Genomic DNA, 18,980 nt, shown 5'->3' on the forward strand with positions numbered 1-18,980 from the left:
CTGTTCATGGGTGTGTGAGTATTAGAACACTGATGCAAGGTTCTGTCCAAAGGTATGTGAGTACTAGAGCACTGATGCAAGGTTCTGATCCTGGGTGTGTGAGTACTAGAGCACTGATGCAAGGTTCTGTTCCTGGGTGTGTGAGTATTAGAGCACTGATGCAAGGTTCTGTTCCTGGGTGTGTGAGTATTAGAGCACTGATGCAAGGTTCTGTCCAAAGGTATGTGAGTACTACAGCACTGATGCAAGGTTCTGATCCTGGGTGTGTGAGTATAAGAGCACTGATGCAAGGTTCTGTCCAAAGGTATGTGAGTACTGGAGCACTGATGCAAGGTTCTGTTCCTGGGTGTGTGAGCAGTAGAGCACTGATGCAAGGTTCTGTCCAAAGGTACGTGAGTACTAGAGCACTGATGCGAGGTTCTGCTCCTGGGTGTGTGAGTACTAGAGCACTGATGCAAGGTTGTGCTTCTGGGTGTGTAAGTACTAGAGCACTGATGCAAGGTTCTGTTCCTGGGTGTGTGAGTATTAGAGCACTGATGCAAGGTTCTGTTCCTGGGTGTGTGAGCAGTAGAGCACTGATGCAAGGTTCTGTCCAAAGGTACGTGAGTACTAGAGCACTGATGCAAGGTTCTGCTCCTTGGTGTGTGAGTACTAGAGCACTGATGCAAGGTTCTGCTCCTGGGTGTGTAAGTACTAGAGCACTGCTGCAAGGTTCTGTTCATGGGTGTGTGAGTACCAGAGACCTGATGCAAGCTTCTGCTCCTGGGTGAGTGAGTACTAGAGCACTGATGCACGGTTCTGCTCCTGAGTGTGTAAGTACTAGAGCACTGATGCAAGGTTCTGTTCCTGGGTGTGTGAGTACTAGAGCACTGATGCAAGGTTCTGTTCCTGGGTGTGTGAGTATTAGAGCACTGATGCAAGGTTCTGTCCAAAGGTATGTGAGTACTAGAGCACTGATGCAAGGTTCTGTTCCTGGGTGTGTGAGCAGTAAAGCACTGATGCAAGGTTCTGTCCAAAGGTATGTGAGTACTGGAGCACTGATGCAAGGTTCTGTTCCTGGGTGTGTGAGCAGTAGAGCACTGATGCAAGGTTCTGTCCAAAGGTACGTGAGTACTAGAGCACTGATGCAAGGTTCTGATCCTGGGTGTGTGAGTATTAGAGCACTGATGCAAAGTTCTGTCCAAATGAATGTGAGTACTGGAGCACTGATGCAAGGTTCTGTTCCTGGGTGTGTGAGCAGTAGAGCACTGATGCAAGGTTCTGTCCAAAGGTATGTGAGTACTGGAGCACTGATGCAAGGTTCTGTTCCTGGGTGTGTGAGCAGTAGAGCACTGATGCAAGGTTCTGTCCAAAGGTACGTGAGTACTAGAGCACTGATGCAAGGTTCTGTTCCTGGGTGTGTGAGTACCACAGAACTGATGCAAGGTTCTGTCCAAAGATACGTGAGTACAGGAGCACTGATGCAAGGTTCTGCCCAAAGTTATGTGAGTACTGGAGCACTGGTGCAAGGTTCTGTCCAAGAGTATTTGAGTACTAGAGCACTGTGCAAGGTTCTGTCCAAAGATTTGTGAGTACTAGAGCACTGCCGCAAGGTTCTGTTCATGGGTGTGTGAGCACTAGCGCATTGACACAAGGTCTGTTCTAGTGTGTGAGGCTGTCAGTTACATCCTAATATAGCATGAGTATGTTCTAGGAAGCATCGAAAGGTGTGTAGCTGCTGGCGCTGATGCAAGGTTCTGCTCCTGGGTATGTGAGTACTAGAGCACTGATGTATTGTATGTTCATGGGTGTGTGAGCACTAGAGCACTGATGCAAGGTTCTGTCCAAAGGTATGTGAGTACTAGACCACTAATGCAAGGTTCTGTTCCTGGGTGTGTGAGTACCACAGAACTGATGGATGGTTTTGTCCAAAGGTACGTGAGTACAAGAGCACTGATGCATGGATCTGTTCATGGGTGTGTGAGTACTGGAGACCTGATGCAAGCTTCTGCTTCTGGGTGTGTGAGTATCAGAGCACTGATGCAAGGTTCTGTTCCCGGGTGTGTGAGTACTAGAGCACTGATGCAAGGTTCTGTTCCTGGGTGTGTGAGTACCAGAGCACTGAAGCAAGGTTCTGTGCAAAGGTATGTGAGTACTAGAGCACTGAGGCAAGGTTCTGTCCAAAGGTATGTGAATACAAGATCACTGATGCATGGTTCTGCTCATGGGTGTGTGAACACTAACGCAGTGATGCAAGGTCTGTTCTAGTGTGTGAGGCTGTCAGTTACATCTTATTCTAGCATGAGTATGTCCTAGGGAGTAGCAAGGGTGGTTAGGTGCTGGGTGCTGATGCAAGTTTCTGCTCCTGAGTGTGTGAGCACTAGCGCATTGACACAAAGTCTGCTCACGAGTGTGTGAGCAACAGAGAATTGATTCAAGGTCTGTCCAAAAGTATGTGAGTACTAGAGCACTGATGCAAGATTCTGTTCCCAGGTGTATGAGCACTAGTACAGTGACGCAAGGTCTGTTCACGGATGTGTGAGTACCAGAGAACGAATGCAAGGTTCTGTCCAAAGGCAGTGAGCACTAGTGCACTGACGCAAGGTCTGTTCATGAGTTTGTGTAATAGAGCACTGATGCAAGGTCTATTCCAAGGTATGTGAGGATTAGAGCACTGACGCCAGGGTCTGTTCATGGGTGTGTGAATACTAGAGCACTGATGCAAGGTCTGTTCATGGGTGTGTGAGTACTAGAGCACGGCCAAAATATTCTGTCCAAAGGTATGTGAGTACTACAGCACTGATGCAAGTTTCTGTCCAAAGGTATGTGAGTACCGAAGCAGTGATGCAAGGTCTGTTCACAGGTGTGTGAGCACTAGTGTGCTGGCGCAAGGTCTGTTTACGGGTGTGTGAGTACCAGAGAACTGATGCAAGGTTCTGTCCAAAGGTATGTGAATACTAGTGCTCTGATGCATGGTTCTGCTCATGGGTCTGTGAGCACTAGAGCACTGACGCAAAGTCCTGTCCAAAGGTTTATCAGTACTAGAGCACTGTCACAATGTTCTGTCCAAAGGTATGTGAATACAAGACTACTAATGCAAGGTTCTGCTCATGGGTGTGTGAGTACATGAGTATGGATGTGTGAGCACTAGAGCACTGATACAAGGTTCTGTCCAAAGGTACGTGAGTAGAAGAGCACTGACGAAAGGTCTATTCATGGGTGTGTGAATACTCGCACACTGGTGCAAGGTCTGTTCATGGGCGTGTGAGTACTAGAGCACTGATGCAAGGTTCTGGTCAAAGGTATGTCAGTACTAGAGCACTGAGACAAGGTTCTGTCCAAAGGTATGTGAGGACTAGAACATTGAGGCAAGTTCTGTTCATGGGTGTGTGAGTACTAGAGCACTGATGCAAGGTTCTGCTCATGGGTGTGTGAGTACGTGAGTATGGATGTGTGAGCATTAGAGCACTGATACAAGGTTCTGTCCAAAGGAATGTGAGTAGAAGAGCACTGACGAAAGGTCTGTTCATGGGTGTGTGAATACTAGCATGCTGGTCCAAGGTCTATTCATGGGTGTGTGAGTACCAGAGAACTGATGCAAGGTTCTGTCAAATCAAAAGTTATGTGAGTACTAGAGCACTGATGCAAGGTTATGGTCAAAGGTATGTCAGTACTATAGCACTGAGGCAAGGTTCTGTCCAAAGGTATGTGAGGGCTAGAGCATTGATGAAAGGTCTGTTCATGGGTGTGTGAGTACTAGAGCACTGATGCAAGGTTCTGTGCAAAAGTATGTGAGTACCAGGGAACTGATTTAAGGTTCTGTCCAAAGGTATGTGAGTACAAGAGCACCGATACAAGATTCTGTCCAAAGGTATATGAATACAAGAGCACTGACGCAAGGTTCTGTACAAAGGTATGTGAGTACTAGAGCACTGATGCATGGTTCTGCTTATAGGAGTGTGAGCACTAGAGTACAGATGCAAGGTTCAGTCCAAAAGTATGTGAGTACTAGAGCACTGATGCAAGTTTTTGTTCATGGGTTTTGAGCACTGACACAAGGTTCTGTCCAAAGTTATGTGATTACTAGTGCACTGACTCAAGGTTCTGTCCAAGGACAAGTGAATACTACAGCACTGACGCAAGGTCCTGTCCAAAGGTATGTGAGTACTAGTGCACTGATGCATGGTTCTGCTCAGGGTATGTGAGCACTAGAGCACTCATGCAAGGTTCTGCCCACACATATATGAGTACAACAGCATTGACGTAAGGTTCTGCCTAAAGGTATGCAAGTACTAGAGCTTTGATGCAAGGGTCTATCCAAACGTATGTGAGTACTAGAGCAATGAGGCAAGGTTCTGTCCAATGGTATGTGAGTACTAGAGCACTGAGGCAAGGTTCTGTCCAAAGGTACACGAGTACAAGACCACTGACTCACAGTCTGTTCATGGGTTTGTGTGTACTAGAGCACTGAATCCAGGTTCTGTTCATGGGTATGGGAGTACTAGAACACTGTTGCAAGGTTCTTTCCAAAGGTATGTGAGTACTAGAGCACTGATGCAAGGTTCTGCCAAAGTATGTGAGTACCAGAGCACTGTCGTAAGGTTCTTTACAAAGGTATGTGAGTACTAGAGTACTGATGCAAGGTTCTGCCAATGGTAGGTGAGTACAACAGCACTGACGCAAGATTCTGTCCAATGGTATGTGAGCACTAGAGCACTGATGCAAGGTTCTATCCAAAGGTATGTGAATACAAGAGCACTGATACATGGTTCTGCTCATGGGTGTGTAAGCACTTGAGCACTGGTGCAAGGTTCTGTCCAAAAGTATGTAAGTACTACAGCACTGATGCAAGTTTCTCTTCATGGGTGTTTGAGCACTGATTGAAGGATCTGTCCAAAGCTTTGTGATTACTAGCACACTGACTTAAGGTTCTGTCCAAAGGTATGTGAATACTACAGCACTGACACAAGGTTCTGTCCAAAGGTATCTGAGTACTAGAGCACTGACGCAAGGTTCTGTTCATGGGTGTGTGAGCATTATAGAACTGAGGCAAGGTTCTGTCCAATGGTACATGAGTACAAGAGCACTGACACAGGGTCTGTTCATGGGTGTGTGAGTACTAGAGCACTGATGCAAGGTTCTGGTCATGGGTATGCGAGTACTCAAGCACTGATGCAGGTTCTGTCCAAAAGTACGTGAGTACTAGAGCAAGGTTCTATCCAAAGATATATGAGCACAAGAGCACTGAGGCAAGGTTCTGTCCAAAGGTATGTGAGTACTAGAGCAGTGATGCAAGGTTCTGTTCAAAGGTATGTGAGTACTAGAGCAAGGTTCTGTCCAAAGGTATATGAAAACTAGGGCACAGAGGCAAGGTTTTGTCCAAAGGTATGTCAGTTCTAGAGCACTGATGCAAGGTCTGTTCATGGGTGTGTTAGTACTGGAGAACTGATGCAAGGTTCTGTCCAAAGGTATATGCGTACTAGAACACTGAGGTAGGGGTCTATGCAAAGGTAGCTGAGTACAAAAGCACTGACGCAAGGTCTGTTAATGGGTATGTGAGTAGTAGAGCACTGATGCAAGGTTCTGTCCAAACGTATGTGAGGACTAGAGCACTGATGCTAGGTTCTGTCCAAAGGTACGTCACTACAAGAGCACTGACACAAGGTTCTGTCCAAAGGTATGTGAGTTCTAGAGGACTGACGCAAGGTTGTGTCCAAGAGTATGTGAGTACTAGAGCACTGATGCAATGTTCTGTCCAAAGGTATGTGAGTACTAGAGCACTGACGCAATGTTCTGTCCATAGGTATGTGAGCACTAGAGCACTGACACAAGGTTCTGTCCAAAGGTGTCCGAGCACTAGCACACTGATGCATGGTTCTGTTCTTGGGTTTGTTCTGACGCAAGGTTCTGCTGCGTTCTCTTGCAGGAGACGATTAGCGACCATGACTTCACTCACCACAAACCCTCTGAGCTACCCCGTCCAGCTGGTAAAGTGGGAGCAGGCAGCAGCAAGCAGAAGGAGGAGAAGGACACATCGGTGAGTGAGTCATTGCAGCTAAGCTTTACATTTAGCAGACCAGCCCATCAATGTTTCATCTTCAATGCACCCCCTGCCAGACTCTCCCTCTTCCTAAATCTGCCACCCACATGTGCCCCCAATCTCTTTTGTGGTGAAATGATCACACCAGTGGCTCTCTTCTCTCCATGATCAGTCTTTCTCACATCACTGAGTACTCAGGCCCAGATGCATTTAGCCTTTGTGTTGTCATTGTGACAATGAAAAGGGGTTAATTCAGATTTATCAAGCCACATAAGGGGTAATGCGCACAGTCATGCGTGGCTTTGGAAAGAAATGTAACATAACTGGGCTGTTTGCACTGCATTGTCTTATCTTTTGAGCTGGGAGACACTCCATGGGTGGAAAATGGGCGTTCCTGTGCATTCACCCATGGATTTAACATAATTCCAGATATACAAAAGTTTAAAAACCAGGGTGAATATTCTGTATTATTTCACGCAACACTGTGCAGCAAGGGACCTCGCTGAGCTGCATTGCGTGAAAGGTAGATAGTAGAAATGTCCCATATTTACAAAGCTATGGAGCATTCCTGCTCTCTGTGCTCTGGTGCACTGTGTACTGATGAGTCCCAACACAGGCAGTTAAGGGCAGGATTGTTTTTGTGCAGGAAGGGAGACCTTCCTCAAGCAAACAATCCTTAGAGGCATATTCCTCTCTCTGTGTGTCCTTCAGAATGCAGCACACATGGAAAGAGGAAATAACAAGGGGAAACAAAAGTATTTATCCTTGTTACGCCTCTGTCGGGTAGGCTCACTATCTTTGTAACTCTGTCTTTGCGTCCAAAATACACGGATGGACACATGGGAATGCCCATGCTCCACGCATGTAATGCCTACCCGACTCATACTTTGTATCTAGCCGACCACACAAAGATATGCCAAGTGGCGTTGCCAGTGCATGCCAAAGGTTACTTTGCATTGGAGCTGCTGTGACGCAACCCATGGCGAAATCATAGTAAACCTGGGCACTGAGTTTACGTCAAGTCAGTACACCTCTCAGATGATAACGTAACATGGAGTAAAATATTTTTTTCTCCTGGTTATTCCTCTTTCCACGTGTGTTGCATTTTGCATCATGCTTACAAAGAGGAAAATACCTCTTTGGATTTTTTTTGGGGTAGGAAGGTGTCCCTTCCTGCATGTTGGACCTGGCTTTTTGACAGGGACATCCCCAAACTTTTTGCCTCCTTCCTCCTATTTTTTCTGACCTGTTGTTGTTGGCTTTTGACCTCTGAGCACTTTACCACTGCTAACCAGTGCTAAAGTGCATATGCTCTCTGTGTAAATTGTACTATTGATTGGTTTATCCATGATTGACTATTTAATTTACCTGTAAGTCCCTAGTAGAGTGCACTACATGTGCCTAGGGCATGTAGATTAAATGCTACTAGTGGGCCTGCAGCACTGGTTGTGCCACCCACCTCAGTAGCCCCTTAACCTTGTCTCAGGCCTGCCATTGCAAGGCCTGTGTGTGCAGTTTCACTGCCACTTCGACTTGGCATTTAAAAGTACTTGCCAAGCCTAGAACTCCCCTTTTTCTACATATAAGTCATCCCTAATGTGTGCCCTAGGTAACCCCTAGAGCAGGGTGCTGTGTAGGTAAAAGGCAGGACATGTACCTGTGTAGTTATATGTCCTAGTAGTGTAAAACTCCTAAATTCGTTTTTACACTACTGTGAGGCCTGCTCCCTTCATAGGCTAACATTGGGGCTGCCCTCATACACTGTTGAAGTGGCAGCTACTGATCTGAAAGGAGCAGGAAGGTCATATTTAGTATGGCCAGAATGGTAATATAAGATCCTGCTGACTGGTGAAGTCGGATTTAATATTACTATTCTAGAAATGCCACTTTTAGAAAGTGAGCATTTCTTTGCACTAAAAACTTGTTGTGCCCTTCAATCCACGTCTGGCTAGGTTTAGTTGACAGCTCCTTGTGCATTCACTCAGACACACCCCAAACACAGGGTACTCAGCCTCACTTGCATACATCTGCATTTTGAATGGGTCTTCCTGGGCTGGGAGGGTGGAGGGCCTGCCCTCACACAAAGGACTGCCACACCCCCTACTGGGACTCTGGCAGACAGGATTGAGCTGAAAGGGAACTTGTTGCATTTCTTAGAGACTCTTTGAAATCACCCCCACTTCAAAGGCACAACTTAGTATAAAACAGGGCCTCTGCCCTACCTCATCAGACACTTGCTGGAGAAGAAACCTGAACCAGAAACTACATCCTGCCAAGAAGAACTGCCTGGCTGCTCAAAGGACTCACCTGTCTGCTTTCTCCAAAGGACTGCTGTCTTGCTGTTGCCCTGCTGCCTTGCTGAACTCTTGTCTGGCTGTGAAAGTGCTCTCCAAGGGCTTGGATAGAGCTTGCCTCCTGTTCCTTGAAGTCTCAGGACCAAAAAGACTTCTTCCTTTCACGTGGACGCTCCGTGCGCCGAAAATTTCGACGCACAGCTTGTTTCGCGGCGAGAAAAACGCCGCACACCGACGCTGATCAACGCTACGCCCTCGGGACGATCGAGACTTCGACGCACAACCTCGCAAGGACAAAGCCGCCCGACTTCCAAGGAGAAATCGACGCGACGCCTACCGTGAGTGCGAAACTTTGACGCACAACCTCGCAAGGACAAAGCCGCCCGACTTCCAAGGAGAAATCGACGCGACGCCTACCGTGAGTGCGAAACTTTGACGCACGGCCTCGCAAGGACACCGCCGCCCGACTTCCAAGGAGAAATCGACGCGACGCCTGCCGTGAGACCAAAATTTCGACGCACGGCCTCGCAAGGTCAACGCCGCCCGACTTCCAAGGAGAAATCGACGCGACGCCTACCGTGAGATCGAAACTTCGACGCGCAGCCCCGCAGAACGACGCGCAGCCGGAAAATAAGCAGGAGAATCCACGCACAGACCCGGGACATCTGGTAATCCCCGCGATCCACAAAAAGAGACTGTCTGCGCGCCGGAAAACGACGCCCGACTTCCCCGCGTGGAAAAGAACGACGCAAGTCTGTGTGTGCTGAGAAGAAATCGACGCACACACCCCTTTTTCCACGCATCTCTTCTCCTGTGGCCCTCTGAGGAGATTTCCCACCAGAAACCAGGTACTCTGTGCTTGAAAGACACTTTATTGCATTTTAAAGACTTAAAGACTCTTAATATCACTTTTCAGTGATATCTTTACAAATTCGTATTGCAACTTTGATCGTTTTGACCTACAATTATCCAGATAAATATTCTATATTTTTCTAAACACTGTGTGGTGTATTTTTGTGGTGTTATACTATGGTGTTGTATGATTTATTGCACAAATGCTTTACACATTGCCTTCTAAGTTAAGCCTGACTGCTCGTGCCAAGCTACCGGAGGGTGAGCACAGGCTGATTTTGGATTGTGTGTGACTTACCCTGACTAGAGTGAGGGTTCTTGCTTGGACAGAGGGCAACCTAACTGCCAACCAAAAACCCCATTTCTAACACTGCACAAAAACAATCCTACCCGTAACCCAGACACCCTTGCACTATGTGTTGGTGGTAGGCAGGACCTCAGTGTGCCAGAGTAAAGAGAGAGTAAAAATGCTCCATGTCTTTATAAATATGGAGCATTTCTGCTCTCTCTCTCTTTCACACAGTGCAGCTCAGCAAGGTCCCTTATTGTGCCACGTTGCATGAAATAATAGTACATATGCCCCTCGGTGTGTGAGGCTGATATAGTTTTACAACTTATAAAGCACAGAGGTTGCCCAACCCACTCCATTGAACCATCACTCAGTCTCTCCACTGCCTTCCTCAGACACCCTGAACAGTGAGTAGTCATTCAGCCAGTACCTTTCGTCTCTTTAAATCTTTGACCATTCATTTAACTTCTTGTGCCCATTCCCGAGAGATAGCTCTCTTAGGTGTTTACATCTTACACATTTGATGCTGCCTAGTTGTGTACAAAGTGCCTTAGCTTCATCTGTTCTTGAGTGAATCTCCTCAGCCCTCTTTCAATGCACCTTGGTGACCTGTCACTCATCTCAATCCTCACCCCATCTCCCTTGTGTTCATCAGGGGTCTAGCTTAGTCAGTGAGATTCGGGGTGTGTGAATTGCAAATTTCCCAACTGAATTAAAAAAAAAACACTAGTTAAAAGTTTTTTAGTCAAATAAGGATGAAGAGAAAAACCAACAAAGGTCTGAACCAGGATCCTGGACCCAACTCTCGGGCCAAAAATGCATTTATTTGCAGGGGTGTCACACCGCAAACTTCCCCCCTGCTTCTATGCCCCTGATGTTCATCCCCTAAAGTTCTGCCTCAGGTCCTTAGCTCTTCTCTGCGCCACTCCTCTTGGTTAATTATCTTTCCTATTGGCTGGCCCTACTACAGGTCTGCTAATGGGATGCAAATGATCTTCTCATACCCATCATGCATCCCTCATCACCACATTCCAATCTCCCACTGCCTGACTGCAATAAGACACCAGGTGGCCATCTTCTCTCTTAGGTCCAGATATACGTAGCTTTAGGTTTGTGAATTCCTAATAGCGAATTTTTGCGTGCTATTAGGAAATCACAAACTGCAATGTACTGCAGTGTGTTTAACACTGTTTGCGATTCTCATATAGTATTCATGAGGCAGGTTGCAATTTGTGACCCATTGGGAATGGCCAGTACTCACACGGAGGGTGGCCTGCTGGGGTCAGCAGACCACCATGTCTGTGACTGATTTTTCAATAAAGCAGTTTTTAGGTTCAGCGTTAGCGTTCGGCCTGCTGTATACTTTTAAGTGTACTATAGAGTGAGTTCCAGCATTTACATTGGTTAGCTGCAGTGTCCTTCAAAAATCCTTGCTTGCTAGTGGTCAGTTCTGCCTATTTGTCCTGCCTTTTTTCACTTTGGGAGCAGCACAAAGTACTGTGTAATTACGCTATGTCCTGTTTATCTCTTCTGTAAGGGACTTTTTTGGGGCATTTGCCTGTTTCACCTCAACAGTGTGGGTGCTTGTTCAGTCCCTCCTCCCCACCAGCTCCCTCTGTAAACATAAACCACAGCAGAGGCGGGCTTTTCCAGGGCCAGCTCACCCTCGCTCTCTTCCTTTTGTTATTTTCAGCCTGTGTGGCAATAAAAGTCCAGTCAGTAATTTACAACGCTATGAGCTCTAACCCAAGCAAACACGAGACTATTGCATTCCAAATGCTTGTTTTTGTAATGCAGCCAATTTTCCTTGAAGGAAAACAGGATGCATCACAAAAACAAAAATGAAAAATGTTGGGACCACTGCCTGCTTTTAAAAACTGTTTGCACCCTCATTCACGAAGGGAAAGGGGTCCCTTGGGAGTTTGCGAACGGTTACCACCAAATTGAACTTGGTGGTACTCTGAGAATGTTTTTCCACTGCATTAACAGTCGCAAAACATTCCTACATACTAGTGTGACTCCCTATTTGGAAGGGATGCCCTTGCCACTCCCCTTTCTAATAGCAACTGCAGACCTTAATTTGAGAGTCGGATATAGGTTACCGACTTGCAATATAGGGTTAGTACATGCCAAAAAGCATTTTACCAGTCGCAAGGGGCCCACAGGGCCATTTGCAACTGGTAAAAGGCTTCTTACATGTGGCCCTTAAAGTCTACTTTTTCTTCTTCTGACAAGTCTCCTGTCTCCTCCAGAGCTGTCTCCACAAGGAGGAGGGAAGGGCTGCATTGTGCACCAGGTAGGTTGCTTGTTCAAGATCCTAAGCTCCAGCTTTATACTTTGTTTATAGATTTATGAAGCAAGCGATTCACTTTTTCTTATCAAGAATGAAGCAGCTAACACAGAATTGGCAGAAGACAGTTCCAGAGGCGAAGTAAAAAGCCAGGACATGTCACCTGGCATAAACGGAAGAAGCAGGCCCGCATGGAGGTTTTTACCCAACCCCCTCAAATATTCCTGACAAGCCTGGCCTCCACCGGTTCTTTCCCCCTCTGCAATCCCAACCCAAGGCCCTTCACCCAGGAAGCTTGGAGTGCTCTGTGACAAGAGAATGCACTTAAAATCCTTTATCCCCGCCATGGCCACCACATCCAGATTCCAGCCACTGAACATCGAGAAGGCTTGTCCTCATCGCCCCTTCCACACCACCAAGACCATCATTAATGCGCTTGCCACGAGAACATTGGGTTATTGCCATATCTTTCAGCCTTCTTTCTCCACTCCACGCCTAATCAACTTTTCAGTATGAGTACTCCTTCGTTTACTCTGCTCTCAATCCAGTTCTCATCCCTAGTGTCAAGTGGGATGGTTCACTTATAGCTTCGAAGCTGAGTTCAAGTTCTTCAAAGCGCTATCGTCTAACGACCTTTCGACTCTCTTCTCCTGTTGCTCTTCCACTCGACCACTGCGATTGTAAACATTAAGGCGGTCATTATGAACATAGGCGGTCTGGACCGCCATGCCGGCGGTGGCGGAAATTACCGCCACTGGCATGGCGGTGCGGACCGCCATATTATGTTCATGGCGTGACCGCCACAGGTGGAACTCCGCCACCGCCAGGCTACTGCCGCTAGGCAGCCTGACGATGGCGGAGTTCCTTATCCGACAGGGCAGGGCTGCCCACCGGATAAAGAACCTGTGTCCACCAGCCTTTCCCTGGCTATGTCCCCGCTGGCCCAGCGGAATGTTCTTTATTGGGCTGGCAAGGTCCTCAACGGGCTGGTGGTCTGTGTTTAGACCGCCAGCCTGAACACGGCTGGAAATCCCGCCGTGTTCATAATGAGGGCCTAAATTCCCAAAGGCCCGTAAAACCCATTTCACCTCCACTGACTCCACAACTCACCACACGCTACTCTGGAATGGCCACCATGGTGACCTTCAGGTCACACCCTCCTCGCCTGCACTAAAGTTCTAGCTCACCAACCTAGACCACACACATGATGGCAGACATCATCCACCCTCACCCACCTCCCCAGAACATGACAATATTATTGCCACATCAAGGGGTGCTTGGGCACTGAAGATCCCCCCCCCCCCCACCATACAATGGCACCTTCCTGCTCACCAAATGAGGGTAGGGGGCAAACAGAGGAGCTAATCCCCCTTCCTGCTTTCCATCCCATCTGTTCTTTGGATTTTTTTCATTTTTCTTGAAGATAGCCCCCCAAACTTCCCTCTTCGACCATTTACCAAATTTTTAAAGAAAATAATTTAAAAATATTAAACTCAGAATTTCATATTAATCAACACATTTATTCTTTTGTTATCACCTTATTATTATTATTGTCTCTATCATTATTACATTTAAAATACATATATGTTCACACTGCAGAGGATATTAGGTCTTTTTTTGACACTTTAAGCAGTAAAAAAAAACTGCATTCTACCACTTCACTACTTCCTGTGTATTGTAAATACTTTCATTGCCATGTTCCATTTTGTAAATTCGTAGAAATGTTTTTTCTTGTAATGTGCCTAGAAATGGTGAGATTCAATGTTTTCCCACAATCCCTCTGGATTAGAAGCACGTGACCCATCTCCTTACCTGTCCGGGCCACCTTTCTTCTCTCGGGACTTCCCATGAGCCACCACTGGGTGACCCTCCCAGAGGAAGTTTCCATACCCAGGTCTCTGGTGCCCTAATGTTTCTGGGGGGTGTTGATGGGGGGCGCCTACAGTTTAGGGATGCAGAGAAGTTAAGGCTTAGTGAACCAGTGAACATGTCCAACCACGGAGGGTGCGCGTGTGATGATGGGCCCTTGCTGCAATAAACACAGCAGGTAGGGCCTCTTCAGCCCATCATACCCTGGCATCCATTTTGATTCCAGGACCTTGACACATTGCCCCTTTGAAAGAGGAGGATAGATGATTATTTTAAGGCTGTGGTCCCTTCCGCTAAGAAGAGTGCTGTATGCTTGATAGTGCTGAATTGTGCTGAGAGTTCTAGCTGAGGAAAATGAACCTATCAGGCACATTCTAGTCCTTTGTATTTTTTGCATCCTAAGCCACTGCAGAGAGGAACCAGCCCCATGCAAGTCAGCCTTGGCCCTGCTCCAATAGGAAGAGTCCAGCCTGAACAGCCCAGCTATGCCCCCTCTGAATGAAAACCAGTGCTTAATTTGAACCAGTGGTTTCCGGTGCTTAGCACCAGCACTTAATTGTCATCATCGCACTTATGACAGCCTGCCACATGGTGGTGCTGTTTGTCTAATTTAGAGATAAGCACAACAACAGCTGTTTATTAATTCAATATGCATTACAGATTATTAAAGCCTGCCACCCAAGCCATTCCTGTAGCTTTGGGGTCTTGGGATAGTCTGAATTGTCACACTTGTAGGAGTGTGATGGTTAGAAGTTGTGTTCCTGCTGTTATTGGCAACGTGGCAGGGGCAATGAGAGGTAAGCTGCGGTGACCTCCTGTTGAGGGCCTTCGCACTTATTTTGTTACAAATTAAGCACTGCTGGGAACACAAGCAACCATAGAGAAGTTTCAGCCTTGTTGGGCCTCATCAGTGAGGCACAAGTGACTGATACAGAACAGTGAGCACCAGACTAATGCTGGGCATACCTAGCACACTTAGAGCGACAGGTGACGTTATGGTTCTATGTGGAGGAGTTTGTAATTTATTGCTTCTCACTTCCGAGGAATAAGATGGCAGAAATCCATGGAGATCAGCTCACCATTTTCCATAAATGTTAAGTGCTTGATAGGCCTAAGTGTTAGGTGCTGGTGATGGTTTGTATGCAGTAGTTGCCACAGACTCTCACCGGCTGACCTGGGTGGTGAACTCAGGATTGAAAGCAGTCATGTCACAAGTGGTTGGCTCCAGGCATCAGATCTTATTCGCCACATGTTCTTCTGTGTCCCACAGAAAAGAGCCGAAGGCAGTGAAATGAAAGACACCTCCATGAAGCCACCGAGCCAGCGGACCGCCACGAAGACCTCAGAGAAGGCTGGCCCACCTGTCGCCACCAAAAAAAGCAAGGTAGAGTGCAATCCCTGCCCGTCAAACTCTGTCTGAGCCCTTGTGCCAGAGAGGACCCTGGATGCAAGGTGGGGTCACCACCCCATCTCCTCTGGGTGTGATCATTGGTTCTGGTCATGAGGCTCGGCTGTGGCACGTCCTCTTTCATCGTGTGTGCAGCACCTACTTTGAGCAAACCTTTCTCTAGGTGAATGTTCTGTTCCTGTGTTCCTTTCTGGTGTGGTGAACATTTCAACAAGGAGGTCTTTAAACCTCCCTGAAGCACTAAACTGAGGCAGCGGGGCAAGAGGTTTGCTGCAGATTTAGGGTCAGATTCATGAGGCTTGTGTGCTGACGGAGCGTCACTTTTTTTTGACGGTGTGGCGGTGATAGTGCAGACCCATGTCTACGAGGCCATGCAAAGCCACTTTGCGTGGCTTTTTATGGCCTCTAGATATGGGAACGCAGTGCGGGTTTCTGCATTGCCTTACACTGCGTCAAGGGGTCATTCTGTGGGCGTTGCTGTGGGTTTTCCCATGCAACACTCATGGGTTTTGACGCATTCCCAGATTTGCAAGGCATAACGAGGAGAAATATATTTATTTCTCCTCATGTTTTCCTCTTTGTATGTGGGCTGCATGCTGCAGGACACTTAGAGGAAAAAGCCTCCATGGATTGTTTTTGTGCAGGGAGGTGCCCTTTCCTGCACAAAAACAATCCTGCCAACAATGCAGGCACCCTTGCACCGTGGTGCAGGGGTGCCTGCGTTGGCTCTAAGCACAAAGTTGTGTGCTGGCTGAAAGTACAGGAATGCACCCCTTCTCAGAGATACGGTGCATTCCTGCCCTTTCAGGGCAGTGCAGCAAATAGACTTGCTGTGCTGTCCTACGTTAATTCTCTGTAAATATGCCCCTTAGTGTACTGGGTGGGCTTGCATCTGTTACTTCTTGCTTTCAGTCTGGTTCTTTGGTGAGTAGTTTGTTGAAAGTCAGAGGGGTCTGCGGAGTTCGAACAAGATACATTCTTGTAGATCTCTCGTAGAATGGTTTTGTGGTGTGTCACTCTCGCGGAATATGTGACATCTACACAAAGTACTGTTATTCGCACTGTCTGTAACGATGGGAACGCACACATTCATCCACTGAGGACACAGCCAGGACTGGTGCCTTTACACAGTGAGTGAGGTACGGCTGCAGGTTTAAGGCGCCCCTTAGGAGTGACATAGATTTCAAGGCTGCAGGTACCATATTGTAAGGAATAAACTCCTTCATGGGTGTGATACTCGCACCTGGAAGTGGGAACTTCCGAGCTCTGCACAAACTGTGCTGACAGTCTCTCTCCAAAGGGGCAGGGATGTGGCGCACTTCATGAGCACCCCCAGACCCTATGCACAGGCATGCATAAATTAATACGGATAAGTGTGGCACAATGGTTAGAGCGGCAGACCCTGATGCAGAGATTTAGCCCGGGACCAGGGTTCAATTCCTGCCTCTGCGGTTCTTGGGCTCAATTTCCCTGGACCATATAATTCTCGCCTTGGTGCCTAATCTAATTAATGGGTCCCACTATGTAACTCTGGGCAATAGCTTGCTTAATTTCCACAATGGCCCGACAGTTTTGGGATGCCTGGCTTCATCTTGGGGGTTGCCCAGGAGTGGGCACCTCACAGGTAAAAGCCAGGAGGGGTTCCACAGTGGTATGCATTCAGCGCCTCGATACCTTAGGGTCGGAGTGTGCTTTTCAAGTACGAATTTACATTACATTACAATACCACAAAATGGCTGTGTTTGAAAAATGTGTTTCTGCGAGTTCATTGCCTAAAAACACTATTACAAGAGTTACATACCTCGAACCCATAATGCTTTTCTTTTATAAAGGTTATTTTAATCATAATATAAACAGTGATAAAGATAACTTGTTTTATATAGCTCTTCAGATTACATTTTAATATATCTAAACGCTGCAAATATATGGTGCTTTATACCCAAATTGATAGTATCCAATATATCAACCTCGTAAGGATGAGAGATGGAGTTAGCTTTTCTGGGAGTGAAGTGTGTGGCTCAGAGATCAATGAATGTGACAAAGAGAGAGCGCTTAGCTCTCGAATCCACTTAAATATATTTTTAGGAGGATTTTGTGCACTTGTTTTTATTTTATGGACACTTAAATTCACCAGTCACCATCAATATAACTCTCATGTTTCCCAATCCCATGCATGAGTATCTCAATCTAGTCCAGCTATTATTTTTCTTTGCATTGTGGGATTTGTAGTCCTGTGTACTCCATTACAAAATGTGTACTCCATTGTGTCAAAATGGGAACCTTGAGTGCCCTGCATCACGAAGGTGTGACCAATCAGGTCAGAGGAGGCCAGAGTCTGTCAGAACTCCTAATGGAAGAGTTACTTGTGTCTTGTGATGTGGAAGGATATTATACTCTTTGGCTATGAATCTTGCAGGGTAAATTCTAATCCCAGCTTCATCACTTGTCCGTATTGTGTGATTGTGCGCAGATCACTTTTCCTCTCTGTGTCTCTACTCTTTACTTCTGAAACAGTATTGTTGTTTAATGCTCCTACTTTCCTTGTTTCCTCCAAGAGGGACCTAGCGCCTCTGAGGCTTCAGTGCTGGGGCCTTGCATTTCTGGGGCTTCAGTGCTGGGGCCTTGCATCTCTGGGGCTTCAGTGCTGGGGCCTTGCATCTCTGAGGCTTCAGTGCTGGGACCTAGCGCCTCTGAGGCTTCAGTGCTGGGGCCTTGCATCTCTGGGGCTTCAGTGCTGGGCCTTGCATCTCTGGGGCTTCAGTGCTGGGCCTTGCATCTCTGGGGCTTCAGTGCTGAGGCCTTGCATCTTTGGGGCTTCAGTGCTGGGGCCTTGCATCTCTGGGGCTTCAGTGCTGGGGCCTTGCATCTCTGAGGCTTCAGTGCTGGGGCCTTGCATCTCTGGGGCTTCAGTGCTGGGACCTAGCGCCTCTGAGGCTTCAGTGCTGGGGCCTTGCATCTCTGGGGCTTCAGTGCTGGGGCCTTGCATCTCTGAGGCTTCAGTGCTGGGGCCTTGCATCTCTGCGGCTTCAGTGCTGGGGCCTTGCATCTCTGAGGCTTCAGTGCTGGGGCCTTGCATCTCTGAGGCTTCAGTGCTGGGACCTAGCGCCTCTGAGGCTTCAGTGCTGGGGCCTAGCGCCTCTGAGGCTTCAGTGCTGGGGCCTTGCATCTCTGAGGCTTCAGTGCTGGGACCTAGCGCCTCTGAGGCTTCAGTGCTGGGACCTAGCGCCTCTGAGGCTTCAGTGCTGGGGCCTTGCATCTCTGGGGCTTCAGTGCTGGGGCCTTGCATCTCTGGGGCTTCAGTGCTGAGGCCTTGCATCTCTGGGGCTTCAGTGCTGGGGCCTTGCATCTCTGGGGCTTCAGTGCTGGGGCCTTGCATCTCTGGGGCTTCAGTGAAGGGACCTAGCGTCCCTGAGGCTTCAGTGAAGCAACTTAGCGCCTCTGGGGCTTCAGTGCAGGGACATAGCGCCTCTGGGGCTCCAGTGCAGGGACCTACCCCCTCTGGGGATTTAGTGACGGGACCTAGCGCCTCTGGGGCTTCAGTACTGAGACATAGCGCCTCTGGGGCTTCAGACCTAGCGCCTCTGGGGCTTCAGTGAAGGGAGCTAGCGCCTCTGGGGCTTCAGTGAAGGGACATAGCGCCTCTGGGGCTTCAGTGCAGGGACCTAGCGCAGATGGGGCTTCAGTGCAGGGACCCAGCGCCTCCGGGGCTTCAGTGCAGGGACCTAGCGCCTCTGAGGCTTCAGTGCTGGGGCCTTGCATCTCTGGGGCTTCAGTGCTGAGGCCTTGCATCTCTGGGGCTTCAGTGCTGGGGCCTTGCATCTCTGGGGCTTCAGTGCTGGGGCCTTGCATCTCTGAGGCTTCAGTGCTGGGGCCTTGCATCTCTGGGGCTTCAGTGCTGGGGCCTTGCATCTCTGAGGCTTCAGTGCTGGGGCCTTGCATCTCTGAGGCTTCAGTGCTGG

General features: G+C 48.0%; 1 protein-coding gene across 1 annotated transcript in view; it reads left to right on the forward strand.

Moving 5' to 3' along the window:
• Positions 1–18,980, forward strand: part of RIMBP2 (RIMS binding protein 2) — a 1,257,287-nt gene that overhangs the window by 89,734 nt on the left and 1,148,573 nt on the right. Inside the window, exons 2-3 of the mRNA XM_069215362.1 lie at positions 5,906–6,016; positions 14,884–14,997. Coding sequence (XP_069071463.1) covers positions 5,906–6,016; positions 14,884–14,997 — 225 coding nt within the window. The remainder of the gene's footprint in view (positions 1–5,905; positions 6,017–14,883; positions 14,998–18,980) is intronic.

This window comes from Pleurodeles waltl, chromosome 11 (assembly GCF_031143425.1).
Source record: "Pleurodeles waltl isolate 20211129_DDA chromosome 11, aPleWal1.hap1.20221129, whole genome shotgun sequence".
NCBI lineage: Eukaryota > Metazoa > Chordata > Amphibia > Caudata > Salamandridae > Pleurodeles > Pleurodeles waltl.